The sequence below is a fragment of the Pristiophorus japonicus genome, chromosome 22 (assembly GCF_044704955.1).
Source record: "Pristiophorus japonicus isolate sPriJap1 chromosome 22, sPriJap1.hap1, whole genome shotgun sequence".
Classification (NCBI taxonomy): domain Eukaryota; kingdom Metazoa; phylum Chordata; class Chondrichthyes; family Pristiophoridae; genus Pristiophorus; species Pristiophorus japonicus.
The window spans coordinates 51635291-51649489 of record NC_091998.1 but is presented as its reverse complement, the minus strand read 5'-3'; the positions used below and the strand labels follow the sequence as shown (position 1 = coordinate 51649489).

At 46.4% G+C, this 14199-nt stretch overlaps 1 protein-coding gene across 4 annotated transcripts in view; it reads left to right on the top strand.

The window, feature by feature from the left end:
* The first annotated feature begins 458 nt into the window (after nt 1-458).
* Nucleotides 459-14199, top strand: part of LOC139234761 (anthrax toxin receptor 1-like) — a 246144-nt gene continuing 232403 nt past the window's right edge. For all 4 annotated transcript variants that reach the window (XM_070865452.1, XM_070865451.1, XM_070865453.1 and 1 more), the window contains exon 1: nt 459-879. In XM_070865452.1, coding sequence (XP_070721553.1) covers nt 731-879 — 149 coding nt within the window. In that variant the 5' untranslated portion in view covers nt 459-730. The remainder of the gene's footprint in view (nt 880-14199) is intronic.

The window sequence follows — 14199 nt, the reverse complement described above, 5'->3', positions numbered from 1 at the left end:
ATTTGAGGGCCAGCTCTTCAAACACTCTTTTCCTCAGACGGCCGAAGGCTGCACTGGCGCACTGGAAGCGATGTTGAATCTATGCATCAATGTCTGCTTTTGTTGATAAGAGGCTCCCGAGATATGGGAAATGGTCCACGTCGACATAACATAACAGTTAGCTCGCCGGTTCAGCCACGATCTCATTGAATGGGCGGAACAGGCTCGAGGGGCTGAATGGCCGCCTCCTGCTCCTGCAGGTCTCCACAACCAGCAGAGAACCCCCGGAGGGCTGAACGTGTGTCTCAGAAAGTTTGAGACGACTTTCTGTCCTGATTATTTCACCCATTCCGCCACCGGGTGGCGTTGGAGGTGAAGACGAAAACATCTTTGGACCTTTTTTCCCCAGGAACTGCTGAGGATTTGTTTCTGGCGTGGCTGCAGTTTAAGTAATTGTGGTGACAGGGGCTGCTAAAAAAAATTATTTTTTTTGCTCGCGTGCTTTTTGTGTGCCTGTTGTGTTTAGGCGAAGCGCTGCTCGGTCAGTTTATTGAGTGCAAAGCAGGTTCGGAGGCAATTGGATGAGCAGTGCGCTCCTGGCAGAAGGGGAGAGGAAAAATCCTGATGCCTGTCCAACTTCAAGACCGAGGGTGACGTAGCGAGCCACTCTCTCCATGGCTGATGGTGAAAAGTTGCACAAAGACTTGTTTTTGCTTCCTCTTTCGAAGATCGTCCTCTCTTTGTGGAAATCATGGCACGTTCACATCCCAGGGTTTTCGAGGCAATAGTCAAGTACATCTTGTTGGGAAGCTTGCTGTCGCTTGGCAGCGCTCAGAGTGGGGAAAACGATGACAGCCCTTCTTGCTATGGGGGATTTGATCTGTATTTTGTCCTGGACAAGTGAGTACAACAATGGGATGCCTTTGTCTAACGCTACATCCTCGGTTTGGGAGAGGAGGGAGTGGGGGGGGGGGAATAAAGTTTTGAAAAGTTTTTGTTGTTGCAATTGTTGGTATCTCCTGAACTTATTGTTACATACTTTGGGGTGATCATATTCCGATTTGTTGCAATTGCTACTTTATAATGAGAGTTACCGTTGCAGTAAGCAAACCCAGTTAACCCTTGTTGTTGTTGTTGCTGAGAACTTATTTTGTGCAGGGGAAACTTTGCTTAAAGTTCGTTTTGGCAACCCGTTCGGTCTATTACCAGGTCCCAAGTCGGTCCAGATGTGCCAGAGTATCTCTGTCTCTGGAGCAATGGAAATATTAATGCAGGGTAGCTTTGGTTGGACTGTTCCTTACAACCTTGGCTGTCTCTTTGCTTTGCATCAGAACAATTGAGTTGGACAGGCAGCCATGGTGACAGTTCACTTATTGGTTAAGCAGATGAGGCAAATCCCACTCCGACCCATTGGTGGGACCAAATTACAAAAGTCAAATCACATAAACTCAGAAAGCTAACTGAATGATGGAAAAGGGCCGCTTAGCGAATTGAAGACATGTTTTGGAGGTACAGATTGTTGTACAAAAAAAATCTAGGCTGACATTCCCAGTGCGGTGCTGAGGGAGCGTTACACTGTTGGAGGTGCAGTCTTTCGGATGGGACTTTAAATCCATCTGCCCTCTCAAGTGGATGTAAAGGATCCCATGGCATTATTTCGAAGAAGAGCAGGGGAGTTATCCCCGGTGTCCTGGGGCCAATAGTTATCCCTCAATCAACATAACAAAAACAGAATATCTGGTCATCGTCTGTGGCTGTTTGTGGGAGCGTGCTGTGCGCAAATTGGCTGCCGCGTTTCCTACATTACAACAGTGACTACACTCCAAAAAAGTACTGTAAAGCACTTTGAGACGTCCGGTGGTCATGAAAGGCGCTATATAAATCCAAGTCTTTTTTTCCATTCCTCGTGTTAATTTAAAAAGAGCAAAGTTGGATTAATGTGGAGTTTGTGAACACTTTACCGATGCTGAAATTAAGAAGGAACGACTGGTTTCCCAGGATATATTTTCTTCTGTGTGCAAGGTTCCTTAGATGGCCATTGCTTTGCAATATTAGAAACAATTCTTCAGCTTTGCATGGAGGAAAATGTTCTCTTGATGTGCGCCTTTGAAGATTGACAGTGGTTGTAGAACAGCTTTATCTTTGTGTATAATTAAGGGTCTGTGGCACCAACACAAATGATTGTGTGGGTAATTAACGATTTGGGAAGTTTCATCTCCTCGACATCTGTTTGCCATGTTAGATGAATTCTGTTGTGCTGTGGTTGCAAAATGTTGTCAATTCATGTTTTGACCATTGAAAACATTCCAAGAGCTGTATTTCCTCCACCGCCTTGACCCAGTTCTAACTGCGCTCTCCAGTAAAAGAGCCTCAGAGGAACCAAAAAAACAATTGGGATTCATACTCGCTCCATATTGAGGTCAGAATGAGCTGAAGCTGGGTTGTTGTTGGTAAACAGAGAAACTTATCCTTGGTTATCTACTCCAAGACCAAGAGGCTGACCATCAGAGGTGAAGAGTTATTGTTTCAAGTTCGTGCACTTTTACACCTCCCATCTTCACCCTGCTTGGTTCTACTAAAGGACCATAAACATGAATCATAGGAGGAGGCCATTCGGCCCATTGTGCCTGTGCCGGTTCTCTGAAAGTGCTATCTGATTAGTCCCATTCGCCTATACTCTATTCCCATAGCCCTACAAATGCTTCCTTTCAAATGTTCCCTTTAAGCTGCGCAGCCATGCAGCACCCTAAAGGTCCCATGCAGCCAGCGATCCATCCTTTAAATAGCAAAACCGCGCATGCACGGAATGTTGAATGGTCCACGCGGCCCTTAAGGGGGCCACGCGTGCCTCCCAAAAATAGAGGGAACACCGATTACTTTTCAAGGATGTGTACAATTCCGTTAAAGTTATCAGCGAAAAGCACTTCCACCACTCTTTCAGGCAGCGCGTTCCCGATCACAACTCGCCGTATTAAAGATAAAATTCTCATCTCTCTCATTCTTTTGACAATTATTTTAAATCTGGCAAGCCGCACCCACCAGTCGAAATAATTCCTGTCCACCTGCTCCTTCAAAATTTTGAACACCTCTATTAAATCTCCCCTTGAGCCTTCTCTGCCCCAAGGAGAACAAACCAGTCTCTCCACTGCATGATGTGGATTAAAGCTTTCATTTATAGAATTAAGACAATCGGTCTAGGGTGAGGAACCTAGGTTGGAGGAAGGCTCAGTTCATAATACTCATCTACGGGGTGGGAAATTTAGGACCGAGATGAGGAGAATTTTTTTCACTCAGAGGGTGGTGAACCTGTGGAATTCTCCACCACAGAAGGCTGTGGAGGCCAAGTCCCTGAATATATTTAAGAGGGAGATAGATAGATTTCTAGAAACAAAAGACATCAAGGGGTATGGGGAAAAAGCGGAAATATGGTGTTGAGATAGAGGATCAGCCATGCAGCGGTGCACACTCGAAGGGCCGAATGGCCTACTACTGCTCCTATTTTCTATGTTTCTATCTCTCTGTATTACCCCTAATTTGACATCCTTGAAGGTGAGATGGCCTTGAGTTGGAGCCGGTTGCTCTGGAACTTGCCATTTTGAAGAAGGTCAGGCTGTTGGTTCGAGTTAAATTTTTTGAGAGATGTCAATTTTTTAATCAAGTTTTTTTTAGCTAACCTGCAGCGACACAAGAAGACTGGTCAGTGAGCCCTGATCCCCAGCTGCTCAATTGTCTTGAACAAGTTCTAGGGGATAGAACCTAGGTCAAGTCAAACTGACGTGAGCGTACAAAAATTAATGCCGCGTTCTTCCGCCCTGGAACTGTGCCATCACAATACAAGGCGGCTGGATCAGAGAGGATTTGTGGGAGATCCCCCGATATGGAGAATCAGTCAAGATCGGGGGGGGGGGGGAATGAGGAAATGCAAGTAACTTTGCCATGTGAAAATCCGATGAGCTGCCATTTGGCATTCAACTAGCATCCTACCCTCTTGCTTAAATATGTCACAAGGGAAAATGTTGGTACAGGTGCAACGTCCTGAATCGGGAAATGTCCGAAACACATTTCGGCGAATGGTGAGGAATGGAGGATCGATCGGCGAGGTCCGAAATCCGGCAAACCCCAAAATCCGGCACGGATTCGGTCCCGAGGATTCCGGATTTCAGACTATTGATTTTCTTGTCTGAAATCTGGAAAAACCCCAAATCCCAGGACAGATTCGGTCCCAAGGGTTCCAAATTTCAGACTATTGAACTTCTTGTCTGAAATCTGGAAAAACCCAAAAACCGGCACGGGTTCAGTCCCAAGGACTCCGGATTTCAGACTATTGATTTTCTTGTCTGAAATCCGGAAAAACACCAAAACCCGGCGTGGATTCGGTCCCGAGGATTGCGGATTGCAGACCCTGTACCTGTATCACCACAAAGTTCCGGATTTTTAGGGCGTGCCATCTGGTGCCACACCACATTCTGAAAGATACTGCCAAAACTGCCACTGAAGAACATTCCTGAGGTTTGGAAGTTCCTTTGCGGAGCAGGTCAGATTAATTGCTCCATGATCAGTTACTGATTGAATTCCGGTCAAAGTTCCAGCTTACAAACCACGACAGTAAGGTAATTCAGATCTTATCAGTGACAGTGGCACAGATTTCTCTCTTTTTTTTGTAGTTGGCAGTTCCTGGAATTTTCTCAGCTTGGGAAAGCATGTGGCTTAGAAGTGACGGATCCCCATGGATCTGGGTTGGGATCCGGTTGTACTAATGGGAAGAGCAATTCAGTTCATTCTCGGCACAATGGGAAGCTGTTCTGAAAATAACATTCAAATTCTCATCCTGGTTTTTCAAATCTATCCATGGTCTTGTCCTGCCCTACCCTACGTTGGTGGTCTCATCTTGTTTTACGTTCTCAAATGGGGTGGCCCATTTAAAACTGAGATGAGGAGAAATTTCTTCTCTGAGGGTTGTGAATATTTGGAATTCTCTGCCCCAGAGAGCTGAGGAGACTGGGTCATTGAATATATTTAAGGCGGAGATAGACAGATTTTTGAGCGATGAGGGAGTGAAGGGTTATGGGGAGCGGGCAGAGAAGTGGAGCTGAGTCCATGATCAGATCAGCCATGATCTTACTGAATGGCGGAGCAGGCTCGAGGCGCCAAATGGCCGACTCCTGCTCCTATTTCTTATGTTCAAATGCACCCTCTACTTCCCTGGCGCCAGATTCCTCTTTATAACTCGCTTCCTCTGATGTAGCAATGTCATTCAACCATTATGTTTTACCCTCTGGAATTCTCTATCCTGTCCCCTCCATCTCGCCACCTCCTCAAACCCTCCTCTTCCCCACCCCAGCTTCTCTGTTGCACTCCATTTCCCATGCTACCATATTCCTTTCCTCCCAATAGTTAAGTGCTTAAAGACCATAAAGAGCACAATTTAATGCAAGCCATTGTTGTAATTGCCCCTTCCACATCTCATGAGACTACCTTTCAATTGATTCCTCTCCAAGATCTTCACCCCTAGATTTCATTTCCATTCTTTGTACATGGGATGTGAGCGTCGCTGGCAAGGCCAGCATTTATTACCCATCACTAATTGCCCCTTGAGAAGGCGCTGGTGAGCCGCCTTCTTGAACCGCTGCAGTCCGTGTGGTGAAGGTGCTCCCACAGTGCTGTTAGGGAGGGAGTTATAGGATTTTGACCCAGCGATGATGAAGGAACGGCCGACATATTTCCAAGTCAGGATGTTGTGTGACTTGGAGGGCCTGCTGCCCTTGTCCTTCTAGGTGGTGGAGGTTGCCGGTTTGGGAGGTGCTGCCGAAGAAGCCTTGGCGAGTTGCTGCAGTGCATCTTGTAGATGGTGCACACTGCAGCCACGGTGCGCCGGTGGTGGAGGGAGTGAATGTTGAAGGTGGTGGATGGGGTACGAGCTTTGGCTGCTCCGGTTCATTTGCATGGTGCAAACCATCATGGACACTTCACATCGTAGCCACTGTAAAAATAATCAGACAGTTTCAATTTTAGGTACACCAACTTGCCCATAAAAATCTATCGCTGTGCCTCAGGGCAGATAGTTATTACTGTAAAACTGGTCACGCACGTTACTGGAGCTGGGCATTGCCTGGAAGATTGCAATGGTTATGACACAAAGGGAGAGTGACACACTGAATATAACTACTGCTGTGATTTAAATAAATCACATGACTACTGCATTGTGAAGTAATTTTGCAGTTGCAGTATATTGGAACTGTGGAGTATAAAATAATGCAATACCCTAATCCAGGGTTTAATGTTTTAAGCAACGATAATTACTCCTCTCTTAAAGGGGCAGTGTCTCCAAGAAGAAAAGAGTGGTTGGGAAACTTTTTGTTTCAAACACATTGCATGATGGAGTAACTTGTTGTTATGCGATGCAAATGGTCCTTTTCCCTCTGAAATCTTCTCCCTCCTCATCACAAAACACTTCACTCCCTGCAATTTCCTTCATGCCTCTCCATTTCGCTCTCCTTTCACAACTTTCTCAAAACCCACTGAAAGTTAACATGCAGGTACAGCAAGCGGTTAAGAACGCAAATGGTATGTTGGCCTTTATTACAAGACGATTTGAGTACAAGAGTAAAGATGTCTTACTGCAATTATTTAGGACCCAGGTGAGACCACACCTGGACTATTGTGTGCAGTTTTGGTCTCCTTACCTAAGGAAGGATATACTTGCCATAGAGGGAGTGCAACGAAGGTTCACCAAACTGATTCCTGGGATGGGGGGGGGGGGGGGGGCGGGGGAAATTGTCCTCTGAGGAGAGATTGAGCCGACTAGGCCGATATTCACTAGAGTTTAGAAGAATGAGAGGTGATCTCATTGAAACATACACAATTCTTACAGGGCTTGACAGGGTAGATGCAGTGAGGATGTTTCCTCTGGCTGAGGCATCTTGAACCAGGGGTCACAGTCTCAGGATAAGGGGTCGGCCATTTAGGACTGAGATGAGTAAAAATTACTTCACTCAGAGGGTTGTGAATCTTCGAAATTCTCTACCCCAGAGGGCTGTGGAAGCAGTTGTTGAGCTTATTCAAGACAGAGATCGATAGATTTTTGGGATATGGGGATAGTGCAGGAAAGTGGAGTTGAGGTCGAAGATCGGCCATGATCTCATTGAAAGGCGGAGCAGGCTCGAGGGACCAAATAGCTTCATCCTGCTCCTTTTTCTTATATTCTTATATTCTTAAACTCATATTTTCAACCAGGCTTTTGGCTACCCCCCTCCATAATCTCTCTCATTCCGTAGCTTGGTGTCCATTTCCCTGCGTCTTTCCACTTGCGACAAGCCTGGAGATGCAAGTTGTTGTTGTAGATATTGTCCCCTTCAGCAATGTACAGCCTGGAATAATGCGTCTCCTTCACCCATGTTTCTAGGTTGCTCCTGTTTCTCTTGTCTACAATTGCCAAGTGTCTGACGCAGTCCCCTTTACACTTGGATGCAAAATGCGCGTGAGATGAAGGAACGGGTGAGAAATTCGTTAGGAGAGTTTCCTCTCTCGGGTTGCCGTTTATGGCTTGGCAGGAGTGTGGAATCATAGCACCATAATGTCATTATTTAAAGCAGGGAAGCAATGGAAAAAATGATACAGCCGGGAAAGTTACTGAGAGCCTCAACAGTCTGTACTGCTCAAGTATGTAATGGTTCATGCTTTCTGCTGGAAGCGTACGAGTGGAGCATGCTGGACTGGCCATTGCTTGATCTTGCTTACATCATCATCATAGGCAGTCCCTCGGAATCGAGGAAGACTTGCTTCCACTCTAAAAATGAGATCTTAGGTGACTGTACAGTCCAATACGAGAAACACACTCCCTGTCACAGGTGGGACAGACAGTCGTTGAGAGAAAGTGTGGGTGGGGAGTCTGGTTGGCCGCACGCTCCTTCCACTGCCTGCGCTTGGTTTCTGCGTGCTCTCGGCGACGAGACTGAAGGTGCTCAGCGCCCTCCCGGATGCACTTCCTCCACTTAGGGCGGTCTTTGGCCAGGGACTCCCAGGTGTCGGTGGGAATGTTGCGCTTTGTTAGGGAGGCTTTAAGGGTGTCCTTGAAACGTTTCCTCTCCCTTCCTTTGGCTCATTTGCCGTGAAGGAGTTCCGAGTAGAGCACTTGCTTCGTGGCAAGCTTGCGAACAATGTGGCCTGCGCAGCAGAGCTGAACGAGTGTGGCCAGTGCTTCAATGCTAGGGATGTTGGCCTGATTGAGGACGCTAATGTTGGTGCTTCTGTCCTCCCAGGAGATTTGCAGGATCTTGCGGAGACATTGTTGGTGGTATTTCTCCAGTGACTTGAGGTGTCTACTGTACATGATCTTGCTGACATAACAATGGTCACTGCACTTCACAGTGCTGGATTAGTTACCTGTGAACTGCTTTGGGGTGTTTTTGAGAGGCATGTCAAGATGCTGTTTAAATACAAGTCTTCTTCTGCTGTGCAGCGCCAGACACATTCCAAGCGAGAGACCATCACGCTTTCTCACAGGGAGTCCAGGGAAAAATGACAGAAATTGCACCAGGCCTTGGATTAGCACTTAGGCACCCCCTAGAGGTCAGAATTTGCAGAGGAGGGGCAGATAGAATTATAGAATATCTTGGCCAATATTTATCCCTCAAATCAACATAACAAAAAAAAACCAGATTATTACATCGCTGTTTGTAGGAGCTTGCTGTGCGCAAATTGGCTGCCGCGTTTCCCACAGTACAACAGTAACTATACATCCAAAAGTACTTCATTGGCTGTAAAGCACTTTGAGACGTCCGGCGGTCGTGAAAGGTGCTATATAAATGCAAGTCTTTGTTTAGAATCATAGAATAGTACAGCACAGAAGGAGGCCATTCGGCCCATCGAGTCCGCGCCGGCTCTTTCGAAGAGCAATCCAGTTAGTCCCCACACCCCCTCCTCTTTCCCCATATCCCTGTAATTTGTTCTCCTTCAAGTGTTTATCCACTTCTCTTTTGAAGACTGCGATTGAATCTGTGACCAGCAAACAAAGAAACAAACACCCTTGTTCTGGACTCCCCCCACCAGAGTAGTTCTGGTCCGTTGCAACGCAGCCCACTGCACACCTCAACTTGTGCAGTGCAATGAATTCCAAGAAGTGCATCATTGCTTTGTAAGCTACACAAACTGTGAGCATCTAATCGTGATCCAGATAAAATGCTCTAATGCTTTGAGATAGCACTTCACTGGCAACTATATCCAAGCGATTAATCTTTCCATCAGCAACAATAATTGCCGATTTTCCATATAGTTGAAGCTGCTTAAAACGACAAGGGAATTGCAATTGTCAGCACGACAACCCCGACACAATCAACCTCCTGCTTTTATTTTGTTGCCTTAGCAGGAACATCAGTGTACTGAGCAGGACTTTTATGTTCCAGGCTTTGGAGACTTTGAAAAAGAAAAGAAAGAACCTGCATTCATATAGCGCCTTTCATGACCTCCATCAGCCAGGGAAGGTGGAAGGAGCACACCAAGAAAGGGAAAGGGGAGAAAATATCTCTTAAAAAAACACAAAAAAGTCATTCACAAAACGGAAAGATAGAGAGAGAAATGTTTCTGTTTTTGGGACCTGGCTTTGACTGTGTAAATAGCGGCTATTTTTTGGTTCATGGTCCCATTTCCAACACTGCTGTCTTATCAATGCTTCCTGTGTTGAAGTTGTGCATGTCATGTATCCTACATGGCCACTGTTGGCACTATCACAAGGTGTGCCACCAGAGGGCACAGCCGTGGGAGACTCGTAGGTTACCTGTACAGGTGTGCCTGGCCTAGTATAAAAGGCAGGCCACCAGGTGTGATCCTCACTCTGGAGTTAACTAATAAAGGACTAAGGTCACTACAGTTCAAGTACCTCGTGGAGTCATTACTAGAGCATCTAAGGACACAACAACGCACAAGTGTAAAATACGTTCAAATTTACTTATATTCAGTGCTTGTGAAAAAAATCGCTTGACAGTGGCCTGAGAATTCTTTGAAAACCCTGGTTTGTGATGCAGCTCCAAACTACACAAATGGCAATCGCGAATGGCATAACAATACGCTGGGTACAGTTTGAACAAAACAAGCAGGGCTGAATAAGACTGGAGCCTGGTGCTGGAGATGAAGTGGAGCCGAAATTGCCCCTTTCCTTAAGGCTGGTCACCACCGGAAATCGCCGGCCATGTTGCGGAGCGCGATGGCCGCGTGACTTTTCGTGTAATGGCCACCATCATCAGAATTCTGCTCCCATGTTATCCCGGCGGTGACCCGTTTCCCCCCGCCCCCCCCCCGCCCCCACAATGCTCCGCTGCTGCCGATCCATGCTAAGTTCGTCATCACAGTGTGCACCACCGATCCCTCCCCCCCACCCCCGACGGTGAAATTAGAAACATAGAAATTTACAGCGCAAAAGGAGGCCATTTCAGCCCATTGTGTCAGCGCCGGCTGACAAAGAGCCGCACGGCCCTCGGTCAGCAGCCCTGAAGGTTACATATAAACCTACGAACAATGAACAATGGCGGAAAGGTAAAGAGCGCCCGGCCCAACCAGTCCGCCCCACACAACTGCGACACCCATTACACTGAAACATTCTACACTCCACCCCAACCGGAGCCATGTGATCTCCTGGGAGAGGCAAAAACTAGATTAAAAACCCAGGCCAATTGGGGAAAAAAAATCTGGGAAAATTCCTCTCCGACTCATCCAGGCGATCGAAACTAGTCCAGGAGATCACACTGGTCTTATTCGATTTGCTGCAGAACTTGCCATCGAAATTCTGCCGTGAAAATCTTTGGCCCGCCCAAAGCAAGCTTTTTCACTGGACCTACTGCCTACGTGATGTGCGGGAGCTTGCTGTGCGCAAGTTAGTGCTGCGTTTCCCACATTACAACAGTGACTACACTCCAAAAAGTACTTCATTGGCTGTAAAGCGCTTCAAGGACTCCGATGGTCATGAAAGGCGCTATATAAATGCAAGTCTTTCTTTAGCCTACATCAGTGAAATCTGAATGCGGAACTGCTGAGGAGATTGGGGGGGCGCAGACACATGAAGGAAGGGCAGGAGCTGGATGTCACAGCACAGCAATGTCGAAGTGAATTGTACAGGAGGAGTTTTCAGCCTCATGCAATGGGTGCAGCAGGAGCTGGAGAATAGGGAGATCCAGGAACATAGTGGACGATATAAGCGGGGAGTATCACACCCAGAACACACTACCCCAGGGGTTGTGTCTTGCACGTCAGAGTCACCTCACCAATTGACCTTCAGTCAGGTAGAAGGCAGGTTCAGCAGGGCTGCTGTGACTTAGGTATTGCTTGTTCCTCAGAGATTTTCAGGTAGAGTTATCAAGCTCTAATGAGGGTCATCGCTATCTGCATTAATGAGAACCTTCCTTCCAGATGCCCACATCACAGGTAGCAGTTGCTATCAGCTGGCCTTTGTATCTAGAGGACTAGAATACAAGGGGATAGAAGTTATGCTGCAGCTGTACAAAGCCCTGGTTAGACCACACCTGGAGCACTGTGAGCAGTTCTGGGCTCCACACCTTAGAAAGGATATATTGGCCTTGGAGGGAGTGCAGCGTAGGTTTACCAGAATGATACTTGCACTCCAAGGGTTAAGTTACGAGGAGAGATTACACAAACTAGGGTTGTATTTCCTGGATTTTAGAAGATTAAGGGGTGATTTGGTCGAACTTTTCAGGATATTAAGGGGAACTGATAGGGTTGATAGAGGGGAACTATTCTGCTGGTTTGGGAGTATAGGATTAGAGGACACAGCCTAAAAATTAGAGCCAGGCCTTTCAGGACTGACATTAGAAAACACTTCTACACACAATGGGTGGTAGAAATTTGCAAATCTCTTCTGCAAACACCAGTTGATGCTGGGTCAATGCTTCATTCTAAATCGGAGATTGATAGATTTTTGTTAACCAAAAGATATTAAGGGATAACATAAGAACATAAGAAATAGGAACAGGAGTAGGCAATACGGCCCTTCGAGCCTGCTCCACCATTTAATATGATCATGGCTGATCCGATCATGGACTTGGGTCTATTTCCCTTCCCCTTCTCGGTTAAGAAACTGTCTATTTCTGCCTTAAATTTATTCAATGTTCCAGCTTCCACAGCTCTCTGAGGCAGCGAATTCCATAGATTTACAACCCTCTGAGAGAAGAAATTCCTCCTCATCTCAGTTTTAAATGGGCGGCGCCTTATTCTAAGATTATGCCCCCTAGTTCTAGTCTCCCCCATCGGTGTAAACATCCTCTTTGTATCCACCTTGTCAAACCCCCTCATAATCTTATAGGTTTCGATAAGATCACCTCTCATTCTTCTGATATAGGCCAAAGCCAGGTATATGGAGTTAGGTCATAGATCAGCCATGATCTCATTGAATAGTGGAGCAGGCTCTAGGGGCCAATAGTCTACTCCTAAGCTGTATTAAGCGGGTGCCAATGTCCTGTTTTGCCAGCTACTTAATGCATTTTAGCAGAGAGCTCTATGAGCAGCGTGAGCTGGTATTTATCACACACTATTGCCTTCCTCAAGGTACAAAGCTTCATTGAATGGAAGCACATAGCCGCGTGAGCACCTAAAAACATCCATTGGTGTAAGAACATAAGAAATAGGAGCAGAAGTAGGCCATCCTGAGTCCATGATCGGATCAACCATGATCGTGTTACATGGCGGAGCAGGCTCGAGGGGCTGTATGGCCTACTCCTATTTCTTATGTTCTTATTATCTGGCTCCTCGAGCCTGCTCCACCATTCAATGAGATCATGGTTGCTCTTCGACCTCAACTCCACTTTCCCACCTGAGTTCCATATCCCTTGACTCCTCAAGTCCTTAATTAAATAAATCTGGAATAAAAAGTTAGCATCAGTAGTGGTGACCATGAAACTATCGGATTGACGTAAAACCCATCTGGTTTACTAATGTCCTTTAGGGAAGGAAACCTGCCGCCCTTACCCGGTCTGGCCTATATGTGACTCCAGACCCACAGCAATGTGGTTGACTCTTAACTGCCCTCCTGAAATGGCTGAGCGAGACACTCAGTCGTACCAAACCACCACCGCCTTCTCAAGGGGCAATTAGGGACGGGCAATAAATGCCGGCCTTGCCAGCGACACCCACATCCTGTGAACGAATAAATCAATACTCCCACTGTCAAACATCTAAAAACGGTCAGTCAGTAAAGTGGGACAGAACAATGGTCTGGCTTCCTCAATGCAGACAGCTGGCCCATCAATGTGGAAATGGTTGGAGTAATTTTAATGACTGCTTGCTGCCAGAGATGAGCCATTGGAGATAGATTAATGGTTAGAAAACTACACAACATGCTCCTGAATTTCAAATATACTCGCCCAGCGTGTGGACCTCTCCCAGTCTGTCTTTCTCTCCCCCACCCAACCCCCATCATTGGGATATTGAATACTTTATGACAACAACAACAACTTGTATGTATATAGCGCCTTTAATGAAGTGCAATGTCCCAAGGTGCTTCACAGGAGTATTATGAGATAAAAATTTAACACCGAGCCGCACAAGTAGAAATTAGCACAGGGGCTTGGTCAAAGAGATAGGTTTTAAGGAGCGTCTTTAAAGGAGGAAAGAGAAGTAGAGAGGTGGAGAGGTTTAGGGAGCGAGTTCCAGAGCTTGGGGCCCAGGCAACAGAAGGCACAGCCACCAATGGTTGAGCGATTATAATCAGGGGTGCTCAAGAGGGCAGAATTAGAGGAGCGCAGATATCTCAGGGGGGGTTGTGAGGCTGGAAAAGATTACAGAGATAGGGAGGGGTGAGGGCCATGGAGGCTACAACACTATATTATGATTTAAAAGGGAACTGGATGACTATTTGAAAAGGAGGGTTCTAAACTGGTTTGAGGAAAGGGCAGAGAAACGGGATTAAAATAGAGAAGTCCAGTTGAAGAACTAGCACTGACAGGACCTTGACGGGCCTTCTGTGCTAAAGTTTCAACGACACTGTGCCCCCTTTTCTATACTTTCAAAAAAAATTACAACAGCAAAATGAAAGATGCATTGACAGTTTTGTTTTTTAAATGCCGTTGCCTTGTGGTGCGTGTGCTGTGACAATGGTTCTGCTGTTGGAGTTTGGCTCAGTGGTGATGTGCTGGTCTCGCAGAAAGAAGGTTGTACGATTCAAGCCCCATTCATGTGTTAATTGAAACTTACATTTGTAATAATGTGTGCAACTGAGAG